This window comes from Scyliorhinus torazame, chromosome X, assembly GCF_047496885.1.
Source record: "Scyliorhinus torazame isolate Kashiwa2021f chromosome X, sScyTor2.1, whole genome shotgun sequence".
Lineage (NCBI taxonomy): Eukaryota > Metazoa > Chordata > Chondrichthyes > Carcharhiniformes > Scyliorhinidae > Scyliorhinus > Scyliorhinus torazame.
In genome coordinates this window covers 17,395,289-17,412,077 of record NC_092738.1, presented here as the reverse complement: position 1 = coordinate 17,412,077, position 16,789 = coordinate 17,395,289, and the positions used below count along the sequence as shown (strand labels likewise).

Genomic DNA, 16,789 nt, shown 5'->3' with positions numbered 1-16,789 from the left:
CTGCTAATTCCCCTTCAAGCCACACACCATCCTGTCTTGGAAATATATTACTGTTCCTTCACTGCCACTGGGTCAAACTCCTGAAATTCCTTCCCTAACAACACTGGGGCCTCTACCCCACATGGACTGTGGCGATTCAAGAAAGATGTCACAATCACCTTCTCAAGGGCAATCAGAATAAATGCTGGCCAACAACACCTATATCCCAAGAATGAATGAACAGAAACCCAATAAGCAATGTCAAACCTGCCAGAACTATTAAGCTTCATTTTGTGAGGGCCACGAAGAATCCAGCACACATTTGTAGAGTCAAACACTCATGGGATAACCAACTGCCCCCAGCCAATAGGATTCGGGCAGGCTATAACACTTCAGCAACAAATGCAAAGCACTAACATGGGGAATTTTTTAAAAAACTTTGTTAAAGAACGTTCCCATGGTTGCCTGGAATTCCCTCAACCCTTTTTGGCGGACAATTGGGAGAGCCTCCATTGAAGTCCGCCCACTTTGGAATGAGAATACTGTGTGTCCTAATCTCCAATAATATATGCACTTTATATGTCATTTCACCATATTGTATACTTTGTGCTGTACTCCATTATGTTGGAACACTGGCGTTTTTTGTTTTATAATGCCTCTGTGAAACGCCTCGTTACATTGCACTACATTAGAGATGCAATAGGAATACAAGTTGTTGTTGTCTGGCATTTATACTGCATTGTTTGGCGTTCTAAGCTCTTTTGCTTCTTTAAAATAAATGCTTTTGTTTTCCCGCCCCAAAAAAAACCTTCACTTGAATGTATCGATTAACTATTAGAGTGAAATTTCAACCCCTTAATACATAAGTGTCGAAAGATCGATTGCCTAAAAATAAGCATGGATACATTATGCTCATTCCAGAGACAAAGCTGTCGGGTGGAAACTCATCTTGGCTATTGTTTGTAATTTAGCTGAATGCCAGGCACCATGTCGAACAAACAGCTGATCCAATCCTGCTCGTTCTAAAGCCGCCCACCTGACATCAAGACATTTTGTAGGAATGAGCAGTATCGTCCAGAAATTAGGCTGTACGCATTACGTTAACAACCATTTTAATGGAGGCATGAACCCATTCCTTCTAAATGAGATAGTACTTGTCTTGAAACAGCAAAGGAATTTGATACAGAAGCATTAAGTGTGATAAAGTAATAACACAGTGTAATTTCGAGGCTTATAGTACAATAAAAATGCAAGAGTACAGTTCGTGAAGTAATATACATTTTATCCACCCGGGAAGCCAACACAAAATGGGGGAGTCTAATATGGGAGGGAATTCCCTTGGACGGGGATGCTAACCATGGCATATTGTGTGGGCTCCCTGTTATACACCCAGACTAATATTCAGATTCAAACGAATGGAACTCAATTTCGGGTAACAGATTCAACATTGGTAGCGACCATTTTGCATCATCACTCAAGACAGATTTCAACCTCCATATATTATAGGGGAATAACATGCATTGTGCATTATTCGTTGAGGAAATGATCTTGAGGGAATGATCATGGATTCTTGGTTTGAAATTGTACTGTGCAACGTTAGTACCAAATGAGTTTATGTGAAAGTCCTGTCTGTTTGCTAACAAAGGTGTTAACCTGCGTTGTTAAAATAACGATGACCTCAGCAGTCTGGACTTCTCATCAAATCTCATTCACGGGTTCAACCCCAGCTTTTAAGACTGTAAAAACTGGAGTGCAAGTTATATATGATCTCTTGTTGTCTAAAGATTTTGGAACCAAAATGGCGACCACAAAATTTGGCAGCAATTTTTGTGAAGGTGCAAATTATATATTGAAATGCACAGCAACTGTATATCGACGTTTGAATGGAGTGGTATTCAGAACATGTACTTTGCAGCTATCCCACGGGAAAATGTACCTGTCAGAACTTCAACACTGACTGCAGTTACTGAAGGAAAACTCTGGCAGATTTAAAAGAAGAACATCGAGGATACCCATCACAAATCTGTGTAGAGGGCCCCAGTATCCTGCTCCATTCCAAACTAAAATCTAGCACTGAATCAGAGTCAAACATCTTTTTCTTCACACGTCATGTGAAGAAGACACCTTTCAGCAAGACACCCATATCTGAAATGGCGACTTGATGATTGTGGTAAAGTTCTGCATATTAAGGTCACGGTTACAATAAAATAACCCACCACAATCAATAGATTTGCACATTTAAAACAAAATCACAGGCTACATATTTGGTGACAGGACATAAAATTCCATGTGATCACAATATCATAAAACAAACGTGATCATTAGTTAACATTCAAATGATTTAGGGAGAGGACATGGATTGAAAGATGAGAGAAGATAACCTTACAAACTGGGCCTCAGTTTTTCTTCACACAAGAGAAAAATGACAAACGAATGCTTTTATGAATCAATTGGCTTCAATTTCTATATAATGAACTTAGAAGTGAAAACATGCCTCTCCATCTTACAGTCACTATCAATACCTTTGCTGCCACTCTTATAATGTGCTGCGATTTTGTTATAAAGCAGTTTGACATTTTTTGAAGGCATAATTTTACACAGCGTTTTTGCCCCTGGAAACAAATGAGCAAAATAATATGATATAGGGTTCAGTAATCTATGTTATTTGTGGGGAAAGAAAGTAATGGTTCAGGCTTTATTTGGTCTGTAGGCCTCTTGAAGAGAACCTGTGTAGAATGAAAGATTCAGGTCTTTGTCACGGTTGCTATGAACCAACTGACCAAAATCTTCCATCACTTAACCAATTTCTCTATCAGATGAAGCCCTCCCGTCACCATTTAAACCATTTAGGAGGGACCACACTGACATATGCTCTTACACACACTTTAGCTTACTTTAAGAGGCCCCATTCGTCCTCACAACACATTTTGACAAGATTGGCACAAGAGTTCACTGTATCTTAAATGCATCATATTGGATGAAATACAGATATTATTCTTTGACTATCAAGTGAGGCTACAGAAACAAACGTCACTATTTCATGCCCCCCCACCCCTGCCGAAAGTTGTCAAAAAAGTACACAAAACGGCTGGATACATACATCCACAATGAGGAAGTCCAGCCAACACCATGCGTTCGTGAAGTACTTTTGAAACCCATAGGCCGTCCACTTCAACAACATCTCAAGGATAAAGATGTACGTGAAGATCTTATCAGCATACTCGAGGATAGTCCGGATTGTCTTCCGCTGTTCAATGTAAATATCCTCAAAAGCCTAAAAAGGAGGACAATTTTAAAACTGCACAGCAATAGCTTTTCAAAATAAAAAAGAAGAAATTCTGAAATGTAAACCTGAAATCTGTCTGGCTGGCGTCAGTTTTACACCAAACGGTGCATTTACTAGCAGAGCCAAGCTGTAAAAGGTTGAGGTGTGGGCGGGGGAGGGGAGTGGGGGGTGGGGGGGGAGGTGGTCGTGGGTGAAGGGGTGGCCTTTTCAACAACTTATTTGCAAAACAATCCACAGTCATACTTGTATTGCAGCCAATATCACAGTGCCATGTGAGGTGGTGGCAGAGTGGTATTGTCACTGGATTAGTAAACCAGAGACCCAGAGTAATGCTTTGGGACCAGGGTTCAAATCTCGCCACTGCAGATGGTGAAATTTGAATTTGGTAACAGCCCGGAATTAAAAGTCTAATGATGACCATGAAACCATTGTTGATTGTCATAATAACCTACCTGGTTCATTAATACCCTTTAGGGAAGGAAATCTGCCGTCCTTACCTGGTCTGGCCTACATGTGACTCCAGACCCACAACAATGTGGTTGTCTCTTAACTGCCCCCTCAAGGGCAATTAGGGACGGGCAATAAATGCTGGCACAACTTGCGATGCCCACATCCCGTGGATAGATTTTTAAAAAGTACCCCATTATTTCTCATTCACAATTTGCCTTATCAATTAAGCGATTTACTAGAATGATTGGAGAATTGAGAGGTTCAACCCATCAATATTGAACCGGTTAGGGCTCTTTTGTCCAGGAAAGAAATGACTGGAAGGTGACCTGAGGGGAATTGATTGCAAAAGTCAGGAGGTTATGCTTCAGTTGTACAGGGCATTCATGAGACCACATTTGGAGAATTGGTCTCCTTATTTAAGGAAAGATGTAAATGCGTTGGAAGCAGTTCAGAGAAGGTTTATTCGACTAAAACCTGGAATGGGTGGGTTGTCTTATGAGGAGAGGTTGGGTTTGTATCCACTGGAGTATAGAAGAGTAAGAGGCAACTTGATCGAAACCTTGAAGATCCTGAGGGGGTATTGACAGGGTGGATGTGGAGAGGATGTTTCCTCTTGTGGGAGAATCTAGAACTAGGGGGTCACTGTTTAAGAATAAGGGGTCACTCATGTAAGGAAAATCATTTATTTTCTCTCAGAGGGGGGTGAGTGTCTGGAACTCTCTTCCTCAAAAGGCAGTGGAAGCAGAGAATATTTTTAAGGCAGAGCTAATTAGAACCTTAATTAACAAGGGGGTGACAGATTATTGGGGGTCAGCAGGAATGTGGGGTTGAGGTTACAATCAGATCGCCCACAATCTTATTGAATGGCGGAGCAGGCTCGAGGGGCCGAATGGCCTCCTCCTGCTCCAAATTCTCATGCTCGTATGTCTGAAAAATGCTGAAAAGGTTTCTTTACTCAGAGTAGTAAGGGCGTGGAATGCCCTGCCTGCAACAGTAGTGGACTCGCCAACACTAAGGGCATTCAAATGGTCATTGGATAGACATATGGACGATAAGGGAATAGTGTAGATGGGCTTTAGAGTGGTTTCACAGGTCGGCGCAACATCGAGGGCCGAAGGGCCTGTACTGCGCTGTAATGTTCTATGTTCTATGATGGGGTAGACATAGAGAAGACGTTTCCCATTTCCGGGTGAGACTAGAACTAGAGAGCGTTAGTATAAGAGAGTTACTAATGAATACTACAGGGAAGTCAGGAGGTACATCTTTTCCCCAGAGAATGTGAAACCATGGGGAGTAGTTGAGGCAGATGGCAAAGATGCCTTTAAGTGGTACATGACGGAGAAAGGAATGGAAGGATATGTTGAAAGGGTGTGAAGAAGAGTGGGGGGAGGGGTGGCAGAGGATCATGTGGAACACATAAACCCTGCACAAACCAGTTGGGCTGAATGGCTTGTTTCATAGAATTTACAGTGCAGAAGGAGGCCATTCGGCCCATCGAGTCTGCACCGGCTCTTGGAAAGAGCACCCTACCCAAGGTCAACACCTCCACCCTATCCCCATAACCTAGCAACCCCACCCAACACTAAGGGCCTTCGTGCTGTAAATATTCTGTAATGCTTCGTAATTAAGAATTTGGAATTGTATACCAGAGAATAAGCATTGCAATTGGTAATAAAAAAGTAAAAATTAGATTTATAGGAAGGAACAAAATCTAGTTATAATTTCACACTAACGAATTGACCAGGAAAAGTCTTGTCCCTCGATACCTAGTGGGGAAAGACACCGGCCTCAGAATTAGAGGGCGGGATCTTCCGGTCCTGCCAAAATCGAACCCCCCCCCCCCCCCCCCCCCCCCGCCGCAGCGGGTTCCTCAGCAGCTGGGCGGGCGAGCCACCCAAAAACCCGTAGACTTTAGCGGGACTAGAAGATCCCAACAGTGGCCAAAGGCTCACCGCATTCACTGTGGGAATAACAAGGGGGTTGACAGATTATTGGGGGTCGGCAGGAATGTGCGGTTGAGCTTACAATCAGATCGACCATGATCTTATTGAATGGCAGAGCAGGCTCGAGGGGCCGAATGGCCTCCTCCTGCTCCTAATTTGTGTGCTCGTTTGTCTTAAACATTATGAAAGGGTTCGATTGGATAGACATAGAGGAGATGTTTCCCATTTGCGGGTGAGACTAGAACTAGGAAAGGGGGGTCAGAATCCCAGCCGAGGGGCATGATATTCCGGCTGTTCCCACCGGCAGGATCATCCGGTCCCGCAAGTCCCCATCGCGGAGGGTGTGAACAATGGGAAACCTCACTGACAGCTGGCGTGACTGGTAGATCCTGCCAGCTGCCAACTCTGCTGAGAGAGTCCGAGGCTCAAATCTTTATTTGTGTCAAATTATCTGACCTCAGCTTGGGTAGCATTTGGCCAAGCTGTTGCTAGGTTCAGGGAATGGCGGCACTGGTAGGGGAAATCACCCTGGCTTCCTGCTGCTCCTCACTCACCAATGAACCTACCGGAAGCTTCTTGCATGGTGACAGCATGGCCAGGGTGAGGCCCAATTGCAATGGTGGCCAGTGCATTCCTGAAGAATGGTCTCTTGGACACGGTACTGGAGCACATCTGCTGCTTGTGGGACCTGTATCCTAGCAAGAGTTAGGGCCAACAAGAACAAACTTTTCAAAGACCGGCAAATATGTGGTTCAAAGGAAGCAGCTAGTGTATTTGTGGGCTTGAGAATACAAAGTTCTGCCTTTCTTTTGGTTAACTGACAGACAACAGAGACGTAGGTGCACTGAGGGCTAAGGCCGCCCTCCTTCGCAAGGACTTACCAGTGCCCCGCTGCTGAGTAGAATCATAAAAACGATGAAGGTTTCAAACCAGTTATGTTCTACTATTAGGAAGCAGGTCTTTCGCAAAGTCCACCACGGTTTGCCCCAACCTTCTTCGATGCTGACTTGACAACATTTAAACCGTTCCACACAACCTATGGAAGACACAAATACACAGTTTGAAGGGTGCTGGGGCAGGAATATTTCCCGGTTAATTAGCTCGCAAGCCAATGATGCCCAACCCATTTTGTCTGAGGGAGGAGTGCAATTTTTGAATCTACACCTATCGGCAATTGTTATCTCATCCAACAACAAAAAAACAGCCATTTCGCCCGACAGGACTGTTATAATTGCATCTCCTGTGGCCATCAAGTCCTGAGGTGGGGCCCTGGACCCAGAACCTTTGGCCCAGAGGTAGGGACACTACCCACTGTGCCACAGAGGGTGGCATGGTAGCACAGTGGTTAGCACTGTTGCTTCACAGCTCCAGGGACCCGGGTTCGAATCCCGGCTTGGGTCACTGTCTGTGCGGAGTCTGCGCGTTCTCCCCGTGTCTGCGTGGGTTTCCTCCGGGTGCTCCGGTTTCCTCCCACAATTCCCGAAAGACGTGCTTGTTAGGTGAATTGGACATTCTGAATTCTTCCTCAGTGTACCCGAACAGGCGCCGGAGTGTGGCGACTAGGAGCTTTTCACAGTAACTTCATTGCAGTGTTAATCTAAGCCTACTTGTGACACTAATAAACATGATTATTATACCTCCTCCTATCGTGCCACATCACTAGGTCCCTACTTTCTTGTTACTTCAAGAACTCACATTCTTCTTTAAACCATTTGCTTCTGGTCTTCCCTGATCTATAAATCAATTAATCTTTGTGCAAACCTCAAAACTCCATCCTCCATTATTTAAACCCATTGCTCAAAGTAAACAGTTTTCCTCAATCAAGCCGACTTAGGCTGAACACGTTAGTCAGGTGTCCTCAAAGGTTTTTCTTGCTTGTCCTTCAAAAGGTAAACTCCTGATACCTGGAATTATCTTTTGTTTTTCTGAACCAAACCACAGTTGAGAATATCCTTCCCAAAATTAGGTGAACGTCACACAGCAATGCAGATAGAGTTTACCCAACATGTTGTACAGTGACAAGTTGTATTCTATCTGAATGCAACTCAATCACCTCCTCAAATATTCAACTGCAGTTAAGTATTGCATTGGGAAAACGACTTGTGACACATAATTGCTGACAAATTATTTTATGCCAATCCTCATTAAACAGCATTTGCCAACTACTAGCCCACTTCATGCATTAAAAGTTGGTTGAGCTGCTTACTACATTTTGAACCATTGGGACAATGGACAGGATTTTCCGGCCCCTCCATGGCGTGTTTTCCACCCACGGAGGTGATTCGCCATTGACCAGTGGTGGGATCTTCCAGTCCCGCTGATGTCTATGGCATTTTGCATGGCTCACCCATCCCATCACTGGGGATCTCCGCCACAAGGGGGTCACCTTCAGCGGGACCGGACGATCCTTCCAGTGGGAATACCATAAAGTTCCGTTCAATGTCTATTCTCTGTATTTAATAAAACAGCATCAGAATAAGCCAACTGGCCGTGTCTTCTGCCCACCTCATACAATTTAAGCTACCCCAACCAACTCATCTCTTGCAATGCTAATTGTGATTTTACCAAATTGCGTACTCATGCCCTACCATCAGTGAAACATGCTTCCGGGTCTAAGTACTCTTCAGGTTGCTCCACTGGGGGACCCTCTTCTCCTTCTGGCTTTATATCGATTGTGCTTCCTTCTGATGAGCTGGTGTCATCCAGTTTCTGCAAGATTGCAAGGCAAACAAATGATTGGCGTCGCTGAAGGGATAGATGTTGCCGCATGAAGTGTCGACGGCGATATTGTGGGTCATGCATCATTATTTTGTCCTGGTCACCAGTGCATGATACAGCTCTTTTTATTTTAGTTGTATGGTATTTGAGAGAGACACAAATACATAGCAAGAGGAACGGATTAGAGATCATGGGATTAAATGTACATAGTTCAAAATAGATAAAGATGGCATCTCATTGATGCAATGGATGGAATTTTCTGCCCCCCCCCCAAAGGGTGTTTGGCAGTGGTGGAGACAGCCTGCCATTGACTGGCAGCGGAATCTTCCAGCCTCGCCACCGTCAACGGGGCTGCCCATTGTTCGCACCCTCCACCTCCGGGGAACCCACAACAGGGGGCTTACCACAATCAGCGGAGTCCACCACCGGCGGGACTGGCCATTGTGTACTCTCAACGTTGGATTATTGCTGTGGCCTCTAATAACATTATTTGCCTGTGTAATATGAGTAGTGACCACATTCAGACATCCCAGATAATGCTGGGAAAAAAACTCAAGTTGGTCTGGTAGAGTTAACAATTCGTGTCCTTTTGGCTCTTCATCAAAACGAAAGGGAGGGAGATATGCGGCGAATATCAAACTGTAGCTGGAAGAGATTGCAACAAAATATAGCAACCTTAGGGTCAAGAGACAGATGAGCTGGTGTGGGAGGGGGAGGAAAGGAAATTTGTGCATTGAGACAATCAATGTATGTTTAATATCCAACACGTTTTCCCTTTCTTTAGTCCTGATGAGAGTGAAATGCACTTGAAACATTACATTTTTTTTCTCTCCCTATAGATGCAGCCAGTCTTGCTGCATTTTTCCAGCATTCTCTGTTTTTGCTTCAGATCCAGCGTCCGCAGTATTTTGCTTATCCCAGGAGGCTACGCGGTTTTGGTCGGGATGGACAGTCGATATATTGTGATATGCGAGACAATATACGAGGTCGAATTTGAATGCTGAATACAGGGTTAAAGGCAGGATTCTTTGAAGTGTGGAGGAACAGAGGGATCTTGGGGTCCCCGTACATAGATCCCTCAAAGCTGCCACCCAGGTTGATAGGGTTGTTCAGAAGGCGTATGGTGTGTTGGCTTTCATTAACAGGGGTTTGAGTTTAAGAGCGGCGAGGTTTTGCTGCAGCTTTATAAAACTCTAGTTAGACCACACTTGGAATATTGTGTCCAGTTCTGGTCGCCTCATTATAGGAAGGATGTGGATGCTTTGGAGAGGGTACAGAGGAGATTTACCAGGATTCTGCCTGGACTGGAGGGCATGTCTTATGAAGAAAGTTTGAGGGAGTGAGGGCTTTTCTCACTGGAGTGAAGAAGGCAGAGAGGTGACTTGTTAGAGGTGGGTTGTTACCCGTGCCACGTGCTTGCGAGACGAGGAATAGGGAGAGAGAGGAGTTGAACACGTGGCTACAGGGATGGTGCAGGAGGGAGGGTTTCAGATTTCTGGATAATTGGGGCTCATTCTGGGATCGGTGGGACCTCTACAAACGGGATTGTCAACACCTGGACCAGAGGGGTACCAATATCCTGGGGGGGGGGGGAAATTTGCTAATGCTCTTCGGGAGGGTTTAAACTAGTTCAGCAGGGGCTTGGGAACCTGAATTGTAGCTCCAGTATACAAGAGGTTGAGAGTACTGAGGTCATGAGTAAGGTTTCAAAGTTGCAGGAGTGTACCGGCAGGCAGGAAGGTGGTTTAAAGTGTGCCTTCTCCAATGCCAGGAGCATCCGGAATAAGGTGGGTGAACTTGCGGCATGGGTTGGTTCCTGGGAGTTCGATGTTGTGGCCATTTCGGAGACATGGATAGAGCAGGGACAGGAATGGTTGTTGCAGGTGCCGGGGTTTAGATATTTCAGTAAGCTCAGGGAAGGTGGTAAAAGAGGGGGAGGGGTGGCATTGTTAGTCAAGGGCAGCATTACGGTGGCAGAAAGGACGTTTGATGAGGACCCGTCTACTGAGGTAGTATGGGCTGAGGTTAGAAACAGGAAGGGAGAGGTCACCCTGTTAGGGGTTTTCTATAGGCCTCTGAAAATTTCCAGAGATGTAGAGGAAAGGATTGCAAAGATGATTCTGGATAGGAGCGAAAGCAACAGGGTAGTTGTTATGGGGACTTTAACTTTCCAAATATTGACTGGAAATGCTATAGTTCGAGTACTTTAGGTGGGTCCGTTTTTGTCCAATGTGTGCAGGAGGGTTTCCTGACACAATATGTAGATAGGCCAACGAGAGGCGAGGCCATATTGGATTTGGTACTGGGTAATGAACCAGGACAGGTGTTAGATTTGGAGGTAGGTGAGCACTTTGTTGATGGTGACCACAATTCGATTACGTTTACTTTAGTGATGGAAAGGGATAGGTATATACCGCAGGGCAAGAGTTGTATCTGGGTGAAAGGCAATTATGGTGCGATAAGGCAAGACTTGGGATGCATCGGATGGAGAGGAAAACTGCAGGGGATGGGCACAGTGGAAATGTGGAGCTGGTTCAAGGAACAGCTACTGCGTGTCCTTGATAAGTATGTACCTGTCAGGCAGGGAGGGAACGAGGGAACAGTGGTTTACTAAAGCAGTCAAAACACTTGTCAAGAGGGAGAAGGAGGCTTATGTAAAGATGAGGCATGAAGGTTCAGTTAGGGCGCTCGAGAGTTACAAGTTAGCTAGGAACGACCTAAAGAGAGAGCTAAGAAGAGCCAGGAGGGGACATGAGAAGTCTTTGGCAGGTAGGATCAAGATAACCCTAAAGCTTTCTATAGCTATGTCAGGAATAAAAGAATGACTAGGGTAAGAGTCGGGCCAGTCAAGGACAGTAGTGGGAAGTTGTGCTTGGAGTCCGAGGAGATAGGAGAGGTGCTAAATGAAGATTTTTCGTCAGTATTCACACAGGAAAAATACAATGTTGTCAAGGAGAATACTGAGATTCAGGCTACTAGACTGGAAGGGCTTGAGGTTCATAAGGAGGAGGTGTTAGCAATTCTGGAAAGTGTGAAAATAGATAAGTCCCCTGGGCCGAATGGGATTTATCCTAGGATTCTCTGGGAAGCTAGGGAGGAGATTGCTGAGCGTTTGGCTTTAATCTTTAAGTCAGCTTTGTCTACAGGAATAATGCCAGAAGACTGGAGGATAGCAAATGTTGTCCCCTTGTTCAAGAAGGGGAGTAGAGACAACCCCGGTAACTATAGACCAGTGAGCCTTACTTCTGTTGTGGGCAAAGTCTTGGAAAGGTTTATAAGTGATAGGATGTATAATCATCTGGAAAGGAATAATTTGATTAGAGATAGTCAACACGGTTTTGTGACGGGTAGGTCGTGCCTCACAAACCTTATTGAGTTCTTTGAGAAGGTGACCAAACAGGTGGATGAGGGTAAAGCAGTTGATGTGGCGTATATGGATTTCAGTAAAGCGTTTGATAAGGTTCCCCACGGTAGGCTACTGCAGAAAATACGGAGGCATGGGATTCAGGGTGATTTAGCAGTTTGGATCAGAAATTGGCTAGCTGGAAGAAGACAAAGGGTGGTGGTTGATGGGAAATGTTCAGACTGGAGTCCAGTTACTAGTGGTGTACCACAAGGATCTGTTTTGGGGCCACTGCTGTTTGTCATTTTTATAAATGACCTGGAGGAGGGCGTAGAAGGATGGGTGAGTAAATTTGCAGATGACACTAAAGTCGGTGGAGTTGTGGACAGTGCGGAAGGATGTTAAAAGTTACAGAGGGACATATATAAGCTGCAACGCTGGACTGAGAGGTGGCAAATGGAGTTTAATGCAGAACAGTGTGAGGTGATTCACTTTGGAAGGAATGACAGGAAGACAGAGTACTGGGCTAATGGTAAGATTCTTGGCAGTGTGGATGAGCAGAGAGATCTCGGTGTCCATGTACATAGATTCCTGAAAGTTGCCACCCAGGTTGAGAGGGTTGTTAAGAAGGCGTACGGTGTGTTAGCTTTTATTGGTAGAGGGATTGAGTTTCGGAGCCATGAGGTCATGTTGCAGCTGCACAAAACTCTGGTGCGGCCGCATTTGGAGTATTGCGTGCAATTCTGGTCGCCGCATTATAGGAAGGATATGGAAACATTGGAAAGGGTGCAGAGGAGATTTACCAGAATGTTGCCTGGTATGGAGGGAAGATCTTATGAGGAAAGGCTGACGGACTTGAGGCTGTTTTCGTTAGAGAGAAGAAGGTTAAGAGGTGACTTAATTGAGGCATGCAAGATGATCACAGGATTAGATAGGGTGGACAGTGAGATCCTTTTTCCTCGGATGGTGATGTCTAGCACGAGGGGACATAGCTTTAAATTGAGGGGAGATAGATATAAGACAGATGTCAGAGGTAGGTTCTTTACTCAGAGGCGTGGAATGCCCTGCCTGCAACAGTAGTGGGCTCGCCAACACTAAGGGCATTCAAATGGTCATTGGATAGACATATGGACAATAAAGGAATAGTGTAGATGGGCTTTAGAGTGGTTTCACAGGTCGGCGCAACATCGAGGGCTGAAGGGCCTGTACTGCACTGTAATGTTCTCTGTTCTATGTTCTACGTATACAAGGTGATGAGAGGCATGGATAGAGTGGATAGCCAGAGACTTTTCCCCAGGGTGGAAATGGCTGTCACGAGGGGACATAATTTTAAGGTGATTGGAGGAAGGTATGGGGGAGATGTCAGAGGTAGGTTCTTTACACAGAGAGTGGTGGGTGCGTGGAATACACGGCCAGCAGAGGGGGTGGAGTCAGAGTCATTGGGGACAATTAAGCAACTCTTAGACAGGCACATGGACAGCAGTAAATTGAAGGGGTGTAGGTTAGGTTGATTAACATAGAATTTACAGTGCAGAAGGAGGCCATTCGGCCCATCGAGACTGCACCGGCTCTTGGAAAGAGCACCCTACCCAAGGTCAACACCTCCACCCGATCCCCATAACCCAGTAACCCCACCCAACACCAAGGGCAATTTTGGACACTAAGGGGCAATTTATCATGGCCAATCCACCTAACTTGCACATCTTTGGACTGTGGGAGGAAACCGGAGCACCCGGAGGAAACCCACGCACACACGGGAAGGACGTGCAGACTCCGCACAGACAGTGACCCAAGCCGGAATCGAACCTGGGACCCTGGAGCTGTGAAGCAATTGTGCTATCCACAGTGCTACCATGCTGCCCCCCACAATGCTACCGTGCTGCCCCCACAATGCTACCGTGCTGCCCCCCACAATGCTACCGTGCTGCCCCTTAGATCTTAGATTAGGATAATTAGTCGGCACAACATCGTGGGCTGAAGGGCCTGTACTATGCTGTACTGTTCTATGTTCTATGTTCTACAATGCAGCTCTGTGCAACAGGTTGAGTGGATCATGGATTTCGCCCTGCCCATCATTGTCTTACGCTTGGAAGTATATTTGCAGTTCTAACGACAATTAGGACCCACTGATGCTTTTGCAGATTATTTTGCAGTGTGCAATTTTAACTCCCTTTACAGTATGCCAATGAAAACGTCGAACAAAGTCATACAGAGAACTGGGGCGAAATTCTCCGACCCCCCGCCGGGTCAGAGAATTGCCGGGGGCTGGCATGAATCGCGCCGCGCCGGTTGGCGGGCTCCCCCGCTCGATTCTCCGGCCCGGATGGGCCGAAGTCCCGCCGCTAAAATGCCTATCCCGCCGGCGTAAATTAAATCACCTACCTTACCGGCGGGACAAGGCGGCGCGGGGCGGGCTCCGGGGTCCTGGGGGGGGGGCGCAGGGCGATCTGACCCCGGGGGGGTGCCCCCACGGTGGCCTGGCCCGCGATCGGGGCCCACCGATCCGCGGGCGGGCCTGTGCCGTGGGGGCACTCTTTCCCTTCCGCCTCCACCACGGTCTCCACCATGGTGGAGGCGGAAGAGACTCCCGCCAATGCGCATGCGCGGGAATGCTGTCAGCGGCCGCTGATGCTCCCGCGTATGCGCCACCCGGAGATGTCATTTCCACGCCAGCTGGCGGGGCACCAAAGGCCTTTTCCGCCAGCTGGGGGGGCGGAAATTCCTCCGGCAACGGCCTAGCCCCTCAATGTTGGGGCTCGGCCCCCAAAGATGCGGAGCATTCCGCACCTTTGGGGCGGCGCGATGCCCGTCTGATTTGCGCCGTTTTGGGCGCCAGTCGGCGGACATCGCGCCGTTTCCGGAGAATTTCGCCCCAGGTTTATATATTCAGAAACTGAGAATTGTGAAAGAGAGATACCACAATGCAAAAGGATATTAATAAGTGTGGTTCTGAGGTCAATAAAGTGGATAGACATTCCTACACTGTTCTGTTATCAGGACTTACCCTAATGGAGGTTAACCTCCTGCCTTTACTCTCCTGAAGTAAGTGCCTTGTGAGCTAAAATGCAATATTTTATTTATGGTATCGTTCTACCTACTTATATCCTCATGATTAAAAGTATTTTGCTCAAATAAATAATCTTGCTTGATTGATTAAAAGGCCCTGGTTTTAACTCCAGGCAGGTGCGTAGCAGTCCGAGTTAAAAACACATTGGCTCTTCCAAAATAAGGGGCATCATTCTCCGCCGGCGGGAGTCTCCGTTTTGCCGGCGGCCGGGGGTTTCCCGACGGCGTGGGGCTGCCCCACAATGGGAAACCCCATTGACCGGCCGGTGTAACGGAGCATCCCGCCGGCGGGTCGGGGCAGAAATGTGGCGGGGCGGCTAGGAGAATTTCGCCCAAGATGTCCAAAAATAAAGCCCTGGTTAGTTTAACTCCCAAGTATCATTTGAATCCCAGTGGGAAGCAGGTGGGAAGCCTCTGTCTTCATTGTGGGAGAGGGGGGGCACATCTCACATTCGGGGAGAGGTGAAGTTAAGGGCATGGCATGACAGGGAGGATGGATCTCACCCTTCCTTGTGGCGTTGCGGTGTCTGGAGGTGAACCTCTGCTCAATCTCGTCCCCCCCCCCCAATCCCAATCAGCACCCTTTTGTCACGCAGTATAAATTGTTATGCCCTTTGAAATTTGATATTCTCGTGTCTGTCACGATATGTGAAAGACGAAAAGCTTCAACAGCATGTCTCTTTTTTCAGCAATAATCGAGTTATTTATTTATTTTCCTGTGTTTACCGAGGTGGATAATGCTGCTCCAAGTTGTGCACGCAGTGTATGCAATTTTGAAATTCTTAAGCTCGACTAGCACGAAATGGGCGGTGGAATCTGAACATCAAAATGGCGCCTCACCTCAATGAAACTGAGGGTAGCACGGTGGCACAGTGGTTAGCACTGCTGCATCACAGCGCCAGGGACCTGGCTTCAATTGCAGCCTTGGGTGACTGTCTGTGTGGAGTCTGCACGTTCTCCCCATGTCTGCGTGGGTTTCCTCCGGGTGCTCCGGTTTCCTCCCACAATCCAAAGATGTGCAGGTTAGGTGGATTGGCCATGATAAATTGCCCTTAGTTTCCAAAGATGTGCAGGTTAGGTGGATTGGCCATGCTAAATTGCCCCTTAGTGTCCAAAGATGTGCAGGTTAGGTGGATTGGCCATGCTAAATTGCTCCTTAGTGTCCAAAGATGTGCAGGTTAGGTGGATTGGCCATGCTAAATTGCCCTTAGTTTCCAAAGATGTGCAGGTTAGGTGGATTGGCCATGCTAAATTGCCCCTTAGTGTCCAACGATGTGCAGATTAGGTGGATTGGCCATGATAAATTGCCCTTAGTTTCCAAAGATGTGCAGGTTAGGTGGATTTGCCATGATAAATTGTCCCTTAGTTGTTCAGGTGACAGGGATAGAATGGGGGAGTGGACCTAGGTAGGGTGCTCTTTTGGAGGGTTGGTGCAGACTCGATGGGGCTGAATGGCCTCCTTCGGCATTGGATTCTAAATTGGTGAGCTGTGGAGACCAATCTGGAATCCCAGTGCAACTCACAAGGACAAAGCCTGAGGCGTCTCGCTTGAGTCTAGTCTTCCTGGTCGTAAAGTTCCCGAATCAGTTCAATGTTTTCCTTAGGAGACCCTACTACGAGTGGCATAACAAGAATAAAGGTTTAAGTATGTCTTTGTGAAAATTTGGTGAGCAAATCTTTAAGTTGCCCAGCGAAAGGGCAGATTCAGTTAATCAGCTAAGGCAACAGCAGAATGATGTGTTCCAAAGACAAAGCATCTCTGACTGGAGATTGTGTAGTTTTTCTTGATTGTCCACTGTGGAAACACTGGGAACATGGCATATGTGGCTACTTTTGCCATTTCTCCAGGGCTTCTATCAAGCATCTGCTGAAGTTACTGCAGGAGAGCGACAGAGCCCTAGGGAAAAGCCCTTGCAAGAACAGACTTTAGAAGGTCTTGCGGTGCAGTGGGTAGCGTCCCTGTCTCTGAGCCAGAAGCTCTGGGTTCGAGTCCCACCCCAGGCC

General features: G+C 46.7%; 1 protein-coding gene across 11 annotated transcripts in view; it reads right to left on the bottom strand.

The window, feature by feature from the left end:
* Nucleotides 1–16,789, bottom strand: part of LOC140405457 (sodium channel protein type 8 subunit alpha-like) — a 381,151-nt gene that overhangs the window by 49,740 nt on the left and 314,622 nt on the right. For all 11 annotated transcript variants that reach the window (XM_072493902.1, XM_072493907.1, XM_072493904.1 and 8 more), the window contains 3 exons: nt 8,247–8,367; nt 6,540–6,694; nt 3,080–3,253 (listed from right to left, as the gene is read on the bottom strand). In XM_072493902.1, the coding sequence (XP_072350003.1) occupies nt 3,080–3,253; nt 6,540–6,694; nt 8,247–8,367 (450 nt within the window). The remainder of the gene's footprint in view (nt 1–3,079; nt 3,254–6,539; nt 6,695–8,246; nt 8,368–16,789) is intronic.